We start from the raw sequence: 14,120 nt of genomic DNA, 5'->3' as shown, positions 1-14,120 counted from the left end.
TTTTCCCGATCTTTCTAATTATCTTCGAATACTTCGTATTTATCCCCGGAAACTTGACATTTATATTTCCTTGCGAACCAAGCATAAACCATCCTACGGCTTATGGGCTTTTGGTTAAGAAATCGTAACTGGGTTTCGAGTCACGTCTTAAGTCTCTTTGGGCCGTTGTTTGACTCGAAACGTTTACTACGGCTTCCCTTGATAAAAAAAAACTTTCCGTGGTTTTTTATCGTAAAGTTCGATTGATGACTTCAAATGACGAGAAACATGAAATGGGTTGGCTACGGTCTTCGGCAGATAGCATTAAAGAGTAGACGAGAATGCATGGATTCGTATCGTATCAATTTTTAAGAAAGCACTGTCGCTACGAAGCGACCGAGTCGTGTGCGTGCTCGGTCGCTACGTAGCGACCGAGCTTCGGGGAGAGCTCGGTAGCTACGTAGTGACCGAGCCACGTAGCGACCGAGCTTCGGGGAGAGTGTACGTGCTCGGTCGTTACGTAGCGACCGAAGCTCGGGGAAAGTGTACGTGCTCGGTCGCTACGTAGCGACTGAGCTTCGGTGGGAGCTCGGTCGCTACATAGCGATCGAGCTTCGGTACGTGCTCGGTCCCTACGTAGCGACCGAGCTTTGGTGAGAGCTCGATCGCTGCGTAGCGACCAGCTTTTGCGCTGGTTGCTACCCGGCAACCTTGTTTGCGTCTTTCTCCTATTTTTCGTGAACGGGTTTTCTCCGCAAGATTCTTCGTAAAAATAAATCTTTTTCTAAGATTTATTTTTCGTAAAAACGTTCATGACGATTTTTACGAACATTCAGACATTGATTCCATAGTGGCCGATTTTGACCCCAACACCTGACAGGTCGCTATGTAGCGAGCTGGAGGTCTGACAGGTCGCTATGTAGCGAGTAGAAGTAAGCCAAGAAGAGTCCTACTGGTTTTCGACGTAAAATTTCAACGGAAACTCCAATTGAGACGAAACTAAAAGCGTTTCGACAAGGATTCAAAAGAGAACGCAAAGGAGGACTTTTATGAGGCCTGACAGGTCGCTATGTAGTGAGTGGAGGTCTGACAGGGCGCTACGTAGCGCTTGGAAGCAAGCCAAGAAGAGACCTACTCGTTTTCGTCGTAAAATCTCAACGGAAACTCCGATTGAGACGAAACGAAAAGCGTTACGATGAGGATTCAGAAGAGAATGCAAAGGAGGACATTTTTTAGGCCTGACAGGTCACTTCGTAGCGAGTGGAGAGTTGGCTTGAGCTCGGTCGCTACGTAGCGACCCAGCCGTGTGCGTGCTCGGTCACTACATAGCGACCGAGCTGTGTGCGTGCTCGATCGCTATGTAGCGACTGATCTGTGTGCGTGCTCGGTCGCTACGTAGCGACCGAGCTTGACTGGAGCTCGGTCGCTACGTCGTGACCGAGCTGTGTGCTTGCTCGGTCGCTACGTAGCGACCGAGCTTGGCTTGAGCTTGGTCGCTACGTAGCAACCGAGCCGTGTGCTTGCTCGGTCGCTACGTAGCTACGTAGCGACCAGCTTTTACGTTGTTTGCTATGCGGCAACCTTGTTCGCGTCTTTCTCTGATTTTTCGTGAATATGTTTTCTCCGCAAGATTCTTCGTAAAAATAAATCTTTTTCGAACATTTATTTTTCGTAAAAACGTTCATGCCGATTTTTACGGACTTTCAGACATTGATTCCGTCGTGACCGATTTTTACCCCAACAGGTCTGGCTATTGCTTCCACCCACTTAAAAATGTAGTCAACTGCCACCAATATGTATTCGTTCTTGAAGGATGGTGGGAATGGTCCCATGAAATCAATCCCCCAACAATCGAATACTTCTATTTCCAAGATGAAGTTATGAGGCATCTCATTCCGCTTACCCATGTTCTCTTGGTGCTTGCATGAGTCGCACCTAGAGATGTAAGAGTGGGCATCTTGGAACATTGTTGTCCACCAAAAGCCGGCTTGTAGGATCTTAGACACGGTTTTGAATGTTGCGAAGTGTCCTGCATAAGAGGAGCCGTGGCAATGAAAGAGGATTCTTGGAATCTCAGACTCTGATACACACCGTCGGAATACTCCATCCTTGCAATTTCTATACAAGAATGGCTCATCCCAATATTAGTGTCTGGCGCCTCTTAGGAATTTCTGTTTATCATTGCCAGTGAATTTGACCGGTTCTTTCTCAGCGGCCAAATAGTTGGCAATCTCAGCAAACCATGGAAGACTGGGGTATTTCTTTTTGATCGCACAGAAAAGGTGTTCCTGTGCGCTGGAGCAATCCGGACGGAGCGATTGTTTTGCAATGCTTCCGAGACTGATCGAGTAGATGTGCTCGACTAGAAGACTATCATCAATGGATGTTTCTTCATCTATCTTCATTCTGGAGAGGTGATCTGCGACGCCATTCTCGATGCCCTTTTCGTCCTTGATTTCTAGGTCAAATTCTTGGAGCAATAAGATCCATCAGAGCAGCCTTGGTTTCGCATCCTTCTTTGTTAGCAAGTATCTCAACGCTACATGGTCAGTGTGCACTATCACCTTGGAGCCAACTAGGTAAGATCTGAATTTTTCAAAGGCAAAGACAATTGCAAGAAGTTCTTTATCTGTAGTTTCGTTGCGACATTGAGCTTCGTCTAGTGTTCTGCTTGCATAATAGATCACGTGAAGCTTCTTATCTTTTCGTTGGCCGAGCACTGCTCCAACCGCAAAATCGCTTGCGTCAGTCATTATCTCGAAAGGAAGCTCCCAGTCTGATGGTTGCACAATGGGTGCGCTGACTAGAGCTCCTTTGATCGTGTGGAAAGCGCCCAAACAATCGCTATCGAACTTAAATTTTGTCTCCTTGCAGAGCAGTCTAGTGAGTGGTCTTGCGATTTCGGAGAAGTCCATGATGAACCTTCTGTAGAAACCAGCATGTCAGAGGAAACTCCTAATTCCTTTGACAGAGTTTGGAGGCTGTAAACTCATCATCACTTCTATCTTTGCTTTGTCTGAGATTTTGTGACGGAGAACAATCCCATCACGCACCATGAAGTGACACTTCTCCCAATTCAACATGAGATGCTTTTCTTCACACCGCTGAAGGACCCTGCACAAGTTTGAGAAACAGACAGAAGAGGAGTTCCCATAGATGCTAAAGTCGTCCATGAAAACTACCATTATGTCCTCAATTAGGTCAGTGAAAATAGACATCATGCAACGCTAGAAAGTCGCAGGGGCATTGCACAGCCCAAAATTCTCTTGTAGGCGAAAGTTCCGTAGGGACACGTGAAAGTCGTCTTCTCCTGATCGTCTGGGTGAATGGAAATCTGAAAGAAACCTGAATAACCATCTAAAAAGCAGTAATATGGGTGGTTAGCCAATCTCTCAAGCATTTGATCAATGAATGGAAGCGGGAAGTGATCCTTTCGTGTAGCCGTGTTTAATTTTCGAAAATCAATGCACAAACGGTGGCCAGTTACTGTCTTAGTAGGTATCAATTTATTCTTTTCATTAGCGAACACAGTAGTTTCATTATCTCTTTCTTAACAACATCTTTTAGATTTGGGTTTAACCGCCTCTGATGTTCCACAGAAGTCATTGATTCATCTTCTAGATGTATTCTATGCATGCATAAATCAGTTAAAATACCGGGAATATCTTCTAATGAATACCCTATTGCCTTACGGTATTTTCTCAATTCACACAAGAGTTTAGCAGCTTCCACATTATTAAGCTCAGATGTGGAATTAGGTCCAAGAAACGCATACTTGAGTCCCACTGGGAGGGACTTTAATTCGATCTTTGGAGCCAGGAATCATCGAGCAGGCTGGTCGGTTTGTTCCCTCGTTTAGGAGCAGTTGTTCCTTCTGGTGGGACCTGATTGCTCGTCTCCCCCAAACTTAGGAAAGCGACCATCTTCTCAATGCTTTGGCTCGAGTCTAGCATCTTCTCGTACCCATCAGCATCAATGCTGCACGTGTTCTGCCCGGACTCGGCTCGTATCATGGAACATCTGCTATGATTTCTTCAATCATCCCTTGTTGGGGGTCAAGGCAGCGTTCTCGTCGTCAATCGTGACATTCTGACCATCTTACATAGGTCGTTTGAGCAACTCGTCCATCTCAAACTTCATCACAATATCTCCTAGTTGGAGATCGATCCTCCCATTACGCACATCAATGATTGCATCAGCTGTGCATAAGAAGGGTCGGCCCAGAATGGGAAGGTCTTTTGGTTCATCTTCAAGCTCCGGAACCCCGAAATCAACCGGAATAGTGGTGTTGCCCATTTGAACTTGCAGGTCTTCGAGAACACCTACTGGCAACTTGACCGATCTGTCCGCGAACACCAACGAAATCCTGGTTGGCTCGAAGTTGGTTAGTCCCATACGTTTTGCAACTGAGTAGGGTATGAGATTCACATTGGAACCTTAATCACATAAGGAACAGGCGAAAACTGTTTTTCCAATCTGAACCGAGAGGACAAATTGTCCAGGATCTTCCAGTTTCTTGATTGTTCTGTTTTGAAGGACTGCACTGCATTCTTTTGAGACCATCATGATATCGCTGTCTGCAAAGGTCTTCCCAGATATTTAGCCCCTTCACAAGACTGCGCATTGAAGGAATCATCTGAATTGCGTCCATAAGAGATAGCTTGACATTCAACTACTCTAGCATCTTCTTGCACTTCATCTCTTCGCAATCCTTGCGTGATTTCTTAGCAGGGACTGGGTAGGGAACTTCTGGAATGTAGAAGCGAGTAGGAACAGGCTGCTCTTACGTCGTAGGAGCTACAGGTTCTATGACGGTTGGCTGTTCTACGTCTTGTTCATCGTCTAGGACATCCTCAAGTAGAGGTTGTTCTCCCTCTTTCTGTTTTCCATTCTCTTTAGCAGTGAGCTTTTTGGAGACAGGATCAGAGAGATGTCTTCCACTTCTCAGCTCGACTGCGTTACAATCCTTGGGGTTCTTGTCTGTTTTCCCATGGAGTGTTCCCTGTTGCCTTTTGATTGTTTCAGAAGTTTGAGCAATCTGGACATCCATCTTCCTTATGTGGCTTGCTACAACATCATATTTGGAATTTAATTCCGTGAACATGTTGTCCATGCGAGTGTTGATCTCAGTTGTGATCAAGTTCAGTGCTTTTCCTTGAATCTGCTGACCTTGCAAAGGTTGTTGCATCATTCCCTTTAGTTCATCTGGCTGTTGAAGCAGCTTGCGGATTGTTCTGCCTGTTCTGAAACTGGTTCTGAGCTTGGCTGAGGATGAACATCTTTCCATTTTGATTCTGATTCTGAAGGTATGGCTTCTGATATCCAGGGTTTTGAAACTGATTTCCCTGAGATCGGTCGTTGGGGTTGTCTAGATTGGTGATATACCATGGATTTGACTCATTTTCATCCATGGTATATAAGTGTTTTACTATCTATATATTTTATATTTTATCATATTAGGTATGTTTTCAGGTTCAGCAGTATCTTGGAGTAAAGTGATGATTATAGAGCATTTAGGAGCTTAAAAGAGATTTCATCCGAGCTGACCATTAGAGGTCGATACGAAGAAGAAGCAATCGTTCGATACACATCCAGTGCCGTCGATCGATACAGAAGAGAAGCCTTGACGATTGAAAATTATGATCGATCGATGTACATCATGTACCATCGATCGATGTCGAGACGCGAGATGCGCGACTTGGTTCCAGCCGACTTTAATCCCAAGGCTTCACCAAAGTACAAGATTACCCCTGACGAGTTTTTAACCTAATAGTTATATACTTGCCTAAATGTTAGGAGGCAGAGAGCTTTAGCCACCATTGTATTCTTACTTTCAGCAAGAGAGAGAGAGAGAGTTTTAGGAGAGAAAATCATAGAGAGATTTGTGATTGGAACTCCATTGATTCATCTATTATATTCTATGCAGTTTTTATCTATTTTTTGTGTCATGAATTACTTAGCTATGTCTGAGTAGTTTACTTGTTAGATTCAGGGTTCAAATAGGTTAGAGGGAGGAGCCCCAACTATAGATTTGCTGAGTTGTGATATTCATTGATTGATTGTTCTTAATGCTTGTTTTAGCCTTGCTAACTAGAACATGAACCTAGGAATTTGCATGTGTCAAGCATCATTGATCATCCTATCCTGAATCTAATATGTCATGCTAGGACTGCTAGAGAGAGAGAGCTAACCGCTGATCTAGGAGACTAGTGAGCATTATCAACCCGCGCCAAGGGCTTAGCTAGAAGCTATCGATCGATATTGTCTTCTGAAAATCGATCGATATTGTCTTCTGACAATCGATTGATATTGCGAAAGATGTATCGATCGATATCCATATAGGATCATCGATCGACACTTTCTTGTGATCAAAAGACGAAAGTTGAGATCCAAGATCTAGTTAGTTAACCAGTGAAACATTGTCATCGCTGATCACTGTGATTAAGGAGTTGAGCTCTAATATATCATGCATGCAACTGTTAGGCATCTATAGGATTATAATCTCTAACACCTGAATAGAAACACTGCATCTAATATCTTCCAATAAAGTTACACCCCCAATCATCTTGTTAGTCGAGCAATAAACTTGCTCAATTAGGATTGCTATTTACTTTTAAACCATAAAACAACAAACAACTAGAATTAATAACCTGACTAGATTTAATAGGTTCCCTAGCTCCTTGTGGATTCGATCCCTAAGTACTGTAACTGAACATCTTATTTGAGAGATTAATTCACTCCTTAGGGTAATCTGAGTGGTATCAATTGGTCTTGTATGAGAACAGATGCGGGTTGTTTCTCACATTAGGGTTTGGATGGTAATTCTTGAACTTCCAACCCTGACCGTTGATGTAACTTACCTCTTGCTGATTCTCTTCCGATGTCTCGGTCTCTGCTGTAGCATCAGTAGCACCTGGTTCCACGGTGGTTTCTTCCATTACATAGATGGCTCTGATTGTTCTTGAGCAGCTGATCAACCTTGGCGGCGAGGTCATCAATCTTTTTAGTGTCCATGCTGTGCACCTTCTTAGAGCGGTCAGTCTCCTCATTTTTGTTGGATGAACTAGCTGCCATGTTCTCTATTAGCGCGTGAGCTCCTTCAGTGGTTTGGGTCATGAAGTCTCCATTGCTCGCTGCATTCAAAGCATTGAGGAACTCCCAATCCACACCATCGTAGAAGATTCCAAGGACATAGTCAACGTCAAATCCGTGATGAGGACACTCTCTGAAGGTATCATTAAACCGTTCCCACGCTTCATTAAATTGTTCGTTAGCGAGCTGCTTGAACGAAGAGATCTTGTTCCTTAGGGCAGCCGTTTTTCCTTTCGTGTAGAAGTGACCCAAGAAAGCTGCTCTAACCTACTCTCATGTAGTTAGGGAGCCTGTAGGTAACGACTTAAGCCATCGTGAAGCCTTGTCCGCTAGAGAGAATGGAAAGAGCATGCATTTGATGAAGTCGGGTGGGACGCCGTTTGCACGAGTGAAGCTGCAAATCTCTTCGAAAGCTTCAATGTGTTCCATTGGTATTTCAGCTGACAGTCCATGGAACATCTTTCTCTGCACTAGATTGATCATGCCGGGTTTGATCTTGAAATCCTCCCTTTGACATGGTGGTGGAGCGATAGCAGAGCGCGTAGCAGGGATGTTACGCGGTAAGTTCCTCTCACAAATTGGAACAGGTGGTTCATGCTGTGCAACTTGTTGAGCAGCCAGCTGCTGTGCTGCAATCGTTTGCTGCATCTGTTGCATCAGTTGCCGCATTTTTTGCATAGAAGCAGCGATTTGTTCTGGAGTGTCGAAGTTGTCCATTGTGGTGGTATTCGGCCTTTGTTGACGGTTTGTTCGTTCTAAACTTGCAAGTTCCTGATTTGTAAGCGAAAGTAATTCCCCTTCTGTATTGCTCTGAGTATGTCTACTGGTCATGCACCTGGGTTATTAGCTGCAAAAAGGATTAAACAAGTTAGAAGTTTTAGACTAAATAAATAACAAAAAAATAAAGGTAAAAAGCTGGTCCCCGGCAACGGCGCCAAAACTTGATACACTTAAATTGAATCTTTGTCTACTGCCAAGTTAACAGTGTAGTTGTAATATCTTTAGATTCAATTCCAGAGGACCAGTTCACACTTTATCTCTATGGGATCAAAATTAAGCTAAAACAAGAATGGTTTTTTTTTAAAAGAGTAAAGTAACGTGAATAACAAGTAACAAGTGAGATTGTTTTCAATTTTATTAAATGCGCTAGTCTAGGGTTTCTTCTTCAGGTAAGGAAATCGTAAACCAAGCAATTATTCAAGTCCAGTTTACACAAGTCTAAACTCGGATCACTCAGGTTGAAACAACCCACTGTCGTGGTGTTGATTCCTTTGCAGATCGGTCTTGATACCTAAACTTTTGTTTGGATCAAGACGCGATAGCAAGCTTTATAGATCAAGTCCGATATGTTCACAATACACCCTAATATCTACTCTCGCTGACTAGGGATGCAAAGCTCATTCAAATCATATCAAGTTATCAACCAACGGTTAGCTAAATTGATTAACCTAATTCATGCACTAAGTGATCAGTTCAATGCGAGCAATAAGAACATATATGAATGTAGACAATCTTAAGATGACTTATTTATGCTTCAGTTTAGGAATCCAAAACCCTAGAACCCTAAACTAACTCGGTGACTACTCAGACATAACACCAGAACAGAGAAGCATGATTTCTGAATAATACTGCATATAATAAATAATAGAAATCAGAGGGTTCAGGATAATCTTCTCTAGGAGATAGATGAGACCTTCTCCCTTACAAGTAGCAATCGCTACAATTAAAGCTATCTCAGGTCTTTCTTGCGTAAAAACTAAGGTAGGTGTAAAGTAAATAATAGGAGACTATATATATAGGAGCCACAGGCGGCTATAGGGAAAAATAGGAAATCTATGGCAAATCCCGAAATATTTGGAAACTTCCTTTTTTATCTCTGCCGTTAGAGCAGGCACTCAGGCTGCTCCGCTCGACTGTTCTGCGCGAAAGACTCCAAATCACACTCTTTTTTTCCTCTTGTCCTCAAGTTGGGATATCTCCAATCCAATGCAACTCCAGACCTGTAATGACTCAAAGGAACTAAAAAGACTCGATAAAAACTTGAAAACTATTAGTAAGACATACATATAATGTGCCAAAAACATAATATATCACGCACCCGCCAACTTCTCGCTAAAGAAGGCTATCAGACGTCCTTTTGACTAAGCACATCACCAATTCCTGCTTTGGACGCATCGCAATGTAATTCAAAAACAAGACTGAAATCGGGAAGTGTTAGAATGGGTGCGGAACAGAGCTTGTATTTGATCATTGCAAAAGCTTGAGCTGCTTCCGAAGACCAGAGTAACCACCCTTCTCGAATTGAGTCTGTCACTGGCACCATGAGACTTCTAAACTGAGAAAAAGCGACGTTAAAAAGATGCAAGCCCGTGGAAGCTTCGTACTTCTGTGATAGTTATTGGCGTTGGCCAGGATTGTATAGCGGACACTTTGCTTGGGTCAACGGCTAGGCCTTTATCAAAGACTATATAACCCAAGAATTGTAGCTCTCGTGAACCAAACTCGCACTTCTTAAGTGTTTCAAAAAGCTAATCCCGCCGGAGCACTATTAAACCCTCCTTCAAGTGGTCGACGCGTTCCTGTAATACCGAGCTGAAAATAAGAATATCGTCAAAGTAGACGACAACTAATGTCCCAATAAATGGCCGGAGAGCCTGATTTATCACACGCATGAACGTGTTTGGAGTGTTGGATAAGCCGAAAGGCATCACGAGCCACTCGAAAAGTCCCTCCCTGGTTTTAAACGTTGTTTTCCATTCATCTCCCGGATTTATGCGAATTTGATGATATCCACTTTTGAGATCAAGCTTAGAGAATATGGTGGCTGTGCCGATTTGATCTAGTAAGTCGTCCAAGCGCGGAATAGGAAAACGATATCGGACAGTGATCTTGTTTATTTCTCTACTGTCAACGCACATTCGCCATGATCCATCTTTCTTGGGAATTAGTAACGCCGGAACCGCACATGGACTTAAACTCTCACGCAGGAATCCTTTGGAGATGAATTCTTCCACTTATCTTTGTAACTCCTCATGCTCGATGGGACTCATTCTCTAATGGGCCCTGTTCGGCAAAGTGGCATCATGAATAAAATCAATATGATGTTGGATATCACGAAGAGGCGGTAATCCTTCAGGAAGATCATCGGGAAAAACATCAGCAAACTCATGAACGAGATATGTAAACGCCGGTGGGACGTTGTGAAAGCGGTCAGGAGATACTGGTTTGGTGAGGAAGATGAAGACTACTCTATCTTCCCGCATAGCCGTTTCAAATGGGTAGCGTTGAAGGAAGAGAACCGGTTTTGGAGATGATGTTGTTTCTGCAGGTTGTTCAGGAACCGATGGATTTGTTGGCTTGAGAGTGAAGGTTCGGTCATTGAAGCGAAACGTGTAGGTGTTGAGGAACCCGTCATGAATCACTCGATGATTGAATTCCCAAGGACGTCCCAGTAGTAGGTGACACGCATCCATTGGAACAAGATCGCAATAAATTTGGTATTTATAAGTGTTCCCAGCAGAGAATTGAACAAGAGTTCGACGTGTGATTATTAACTCGTTGCCTTGATGAAGCCAGCCGAGTTTATAAGGAGAGGGATGAGGCTCGATTTCAAGATTACGTTTTGGTACAGCTGATTCTGCAGTCACATTCTCACTACTTCTTGAATCGATGATGAATTGGCATACCTTACCATTGATAGTAGGAATGGGCATAAAATCCGGAACCTGACACCCGAACCAAAACCGAACCAAAAAACCTGACCCGTTATCCGACCCAAAATGTAAAAATACCCGAACGGGTCTTATAGGGTGGTACAAAAAATATCCGAACCCGAAGTGTTATTAACTGAGCCCGAACGAGTAACCCAAAAAATCCGAAATTAATAGTCAATATAAATATTTTGAAATATATATAAGTATTTCAATTATTAAATTCAATATTTGTGGTAATATGATATATAATAATAAATATTAAAATTTTAATAAATGCTTTAAGTATACAATTAGTTATAAATAATTATTTTATAATTTGCGCATTGAAATAAAAAGTCTACTCTTTATAATGCAATATATATTGTTTACAAGTGATGTTTGTTTTCATGCTTGATTTAATATTTTATTGTTAATTTATCAATTATATGTGTGATATATTAATTTTTATTTAATTTAGATGTTTTTCCTTATGTTTTGCTTTAAATTTTTTATTTTTTACTTCGGTTATATCCGAACTGAATCGATATAATCCGAATCGGTATGATATATGATTACTTTATGGGTTTTAGGACGCAATATAATTTTGAATCAAACCTGAAGTGTTATTATCCGAACCCGAAGTGTTATTATCCGAACCCGGCGCGTACTAATAAAATTTTAGTATGGTACCTAGGAGCGTAAACCCGAAAATCCAAAAACCCAAAAAAAACTAATCCGAACGCCAACGGGTGCCCGAAAGCCCAAACCTAGTTGATAGTACAACGTGACAAGAATAAATTCTTGCGTTGAGGGAATTCTTATGTTAATTCTTATGTTATTCGAGGGGTCAAACAAGTCTGACGAATCATTAACAAAGAACCTTCATCAGCTTCTAACTCTTTCGCATAATCTTGTGGACTCTCGTCATAGATAACTTCTACATCCCGACCTGTAGTATCAAGAAGCAAGCCACGGCGGTTCCGAGAAGGACATGCCGACTGACGATGGCCGAGCTCCACATGAGAAACATCGGAGCCCACCAGTTCGGTGCTGTTTAGAAGGATCGATATGGACGATAGCGGTTTCTGATTTTGATGTCGTGGCATCCTTAGTAACCTTCGACGTTGGAGTTGAGTTTTGTCGAGTCTAACGACTTGTTCCCCAAGGTTGAGAGTTGGTACGCTATTGTGCTTCCAGTGTCATCGCCTGTTGATGAGACTCGGAAATAGTTTGCAGTCGAAACAAGTTTAACGTGAACTGACTTTGTTGACGCAAACCTCCCACAAAACGTGGGACCAGTTGTTGTCCCTCTTTTCTATCCCCGAGCATCTTAAATTTTCCGAGTTGTTCCGTATCACGAGTCTCAACATGATTGATCATCTTGAAAAATTATGTGGCGTATTCATCCACAGAAAATTCTGAAACTTTTGGAACATTCACTGTTCATAGTTGTACAGTAAGAAGTTTTTATGCATCTCCTGCTTCAGTTTATCCCATGACATGATCTCAGATTTACCTAGACGAGCGCGTGTCGTTTTGGTTTGTGACCACCATGCTGCAGCTCTATCACGGAAACAGACTGCAATTAATGGAACGCATCGATCAAGGGGAGTGTCTTTAAAGTCAAGGATTTTTTCGATCGTAACAAACCAATCTAACAGCTCTTCTGCTATGGTGGAACCGTTGAATTCGGGGATATCAAGTTTAAAATAGGATTTACAAGATGAGTCAACGTCGTCTTCTTCGGAATCCGAATTAGAGTTGATATTGCGGTTGTTTTGTGGTTTATGTTGTCGTAATGGGGCGAAGGGGTTGTCATCTTCTTCATCTGAATCAGCAACGTTGCGTGTGTTGCGTCTATTGCGGATCGCGGGCGTAGTGTTTTGTGTGGATAGGGCAGCTACCGACCTGAGCTTGGAGATCATTCACGGACTGTTGCGTAGCCGGTGTGTCATCCTCAACTTATTGTTGAGATCGTGTTTTTTGAACCATCGTAGCGGTTGAGAAAGTTTCGGAGCGTAGCAGAGCTCTGATACCAACCTGACGCAGCGCACCGAATGGGTGAACGGTCGATCTAAGAATTTAGGATTCTTTGAGACATGTTCTTGGATCGATCAAGAGTTTCTTTCGATAGCTTCTTGGGACCAACTTCATGTTTGATGAATTGAATCGAATTAAACAAGGGATAAAAGCAAAGCTCTTCTTATTATAAATCAAAACGTCTGTATTAAGAGAGTTATAGCTCTCTTTATATAAAGATTCTAAAGCCACAAACCTACTTAGAATAGGAAATAAAACTCTAGTTTAGAAAAGGAAATTATAAAGATAATCCTAAGTTATGAAAACAAAGAAAACCAACTTATTGGCGGAGATGCCGCTGCATCAGTACGCCCTTAGCCACTTCATCATCAACACCATTACATAAGCGAGGAATATAGCAAAACGAAATTACATCAAACGATAAACTAAAGTGCTAGATGTCAAACAGTTATATTTTACGATGTTTTATTCGAAACAAAATTACATAAAAAAAATCCACCGACCTCTATCATCACCATGTTTAATTAATAAGTCTTTTTCACCTATCACATGTGAAAGTAAGTTATGTTTTATTATTTAACTTTTGGTGTTAAATTATTTTTTTTGTAAAAAAGCTTTCAAACTAAAATACTAAAAACATATAATGTATGGTTGAAACAACCATAAGTTTGAGAAACTATGATGAGACATGCTTCATATTCAACGAAGCATTAGTTTACAAGAGAAGGATGAAACTACTAGGAAGGTGGAAGGTAGTTTATGCGGCCTCGACGATCCTTTTTACCTCTTCTTCTCACTGTTTTCCATTCCATATCTTGAAATTTTTGGAGTGGTTTAATTGGCCTTCCACCTCGTGACATGTTGAGGTTTTCCGTAGCATCACTCATATTCCCTCTTTCATCATCTTGATCATTACAAGCAATTTGAGTGACAGGAGGACTGCCATGTGCAGGAGAGTATGGAGGGACCAATGATTGTCCTTTGAAACCAAATTGGCCTCGAGGATAATAATAGGAGATGGAATTTCTTCCATAATAGTAGCTTTAGTTGGAGCAGATTGTGTGTCTGCTAATGGTGATGAAGTGAAAAGATAGTTGGAGTCATCAGTTGATTCTCCAGTTGCTACTTTTGTTCCTTCGATTGGAGCCTGGGCCAAACCACTTACTTTTATACCACTTCAATTCCTCCAATTCCTGCAAAGCCAAGTGGTTTCTATCCGCAGCATCTGAACAATCTCCTCGACTCTTTCTGGCCAATGCTGACTAACGGAATTGGGCCAAACCAGAAGAAAAGAGACCATCCAAGTGTTGTAAGAGA

At 42.1% G+C, this 14,120-nt stretch overlaps 1 protein-coding gene across 1 annotated transcript; it reads right to left on the bottom strand.

Annotated features, from left to right (window-relative positions):
* Positions 1-10,124: 10,124 nt before the first annotated feature.
* On the bottom strand, positions 10,125-10,784 carry LOC106344358. Its single transcript, XM_013783755.1, has one exon. The coding sequence runs from the start codon at positions 10,782-10,784 to the stop codon at positions 10,125-10,127; it is 660 nt and encodes a 219-aa protein (XP_013639209.1).
* Between the last annotated feature and the right edge of the window lie 3,336 nt (positions 10,785-14,120).

Source organism: Brassica oleracea, chromosome C5, assembly GCF_000695525.1.
Source record: "Brassica oleracea var. oleracea cultivar TO1000 chromosome C5, BOL, whole genome shotgun sequence".
Classification (NCBI taxonomy): domain Eukaryota; kingdom Viridiplantae; phylum Streptophyta; class Magnoliopsida; order Brassicales; family Brassicaceae; genus Brassica; species Brassica oleracea.
The sequence above is the reverse complement of the archived record's forward strand: the minus strand, read 5'-3'. Positions and strand labels throughout refer to the sequence as shown.

What these genes read in the sequence shown, in the direction of transcription:
- LOC106344358 (XM_013783755.1), bottom strand. Translation starts at nt 10,784, where the DNA reads ATGCCCATTCCTACTATCAATGGTAAGGTATGCCAATTCATCATCGAT.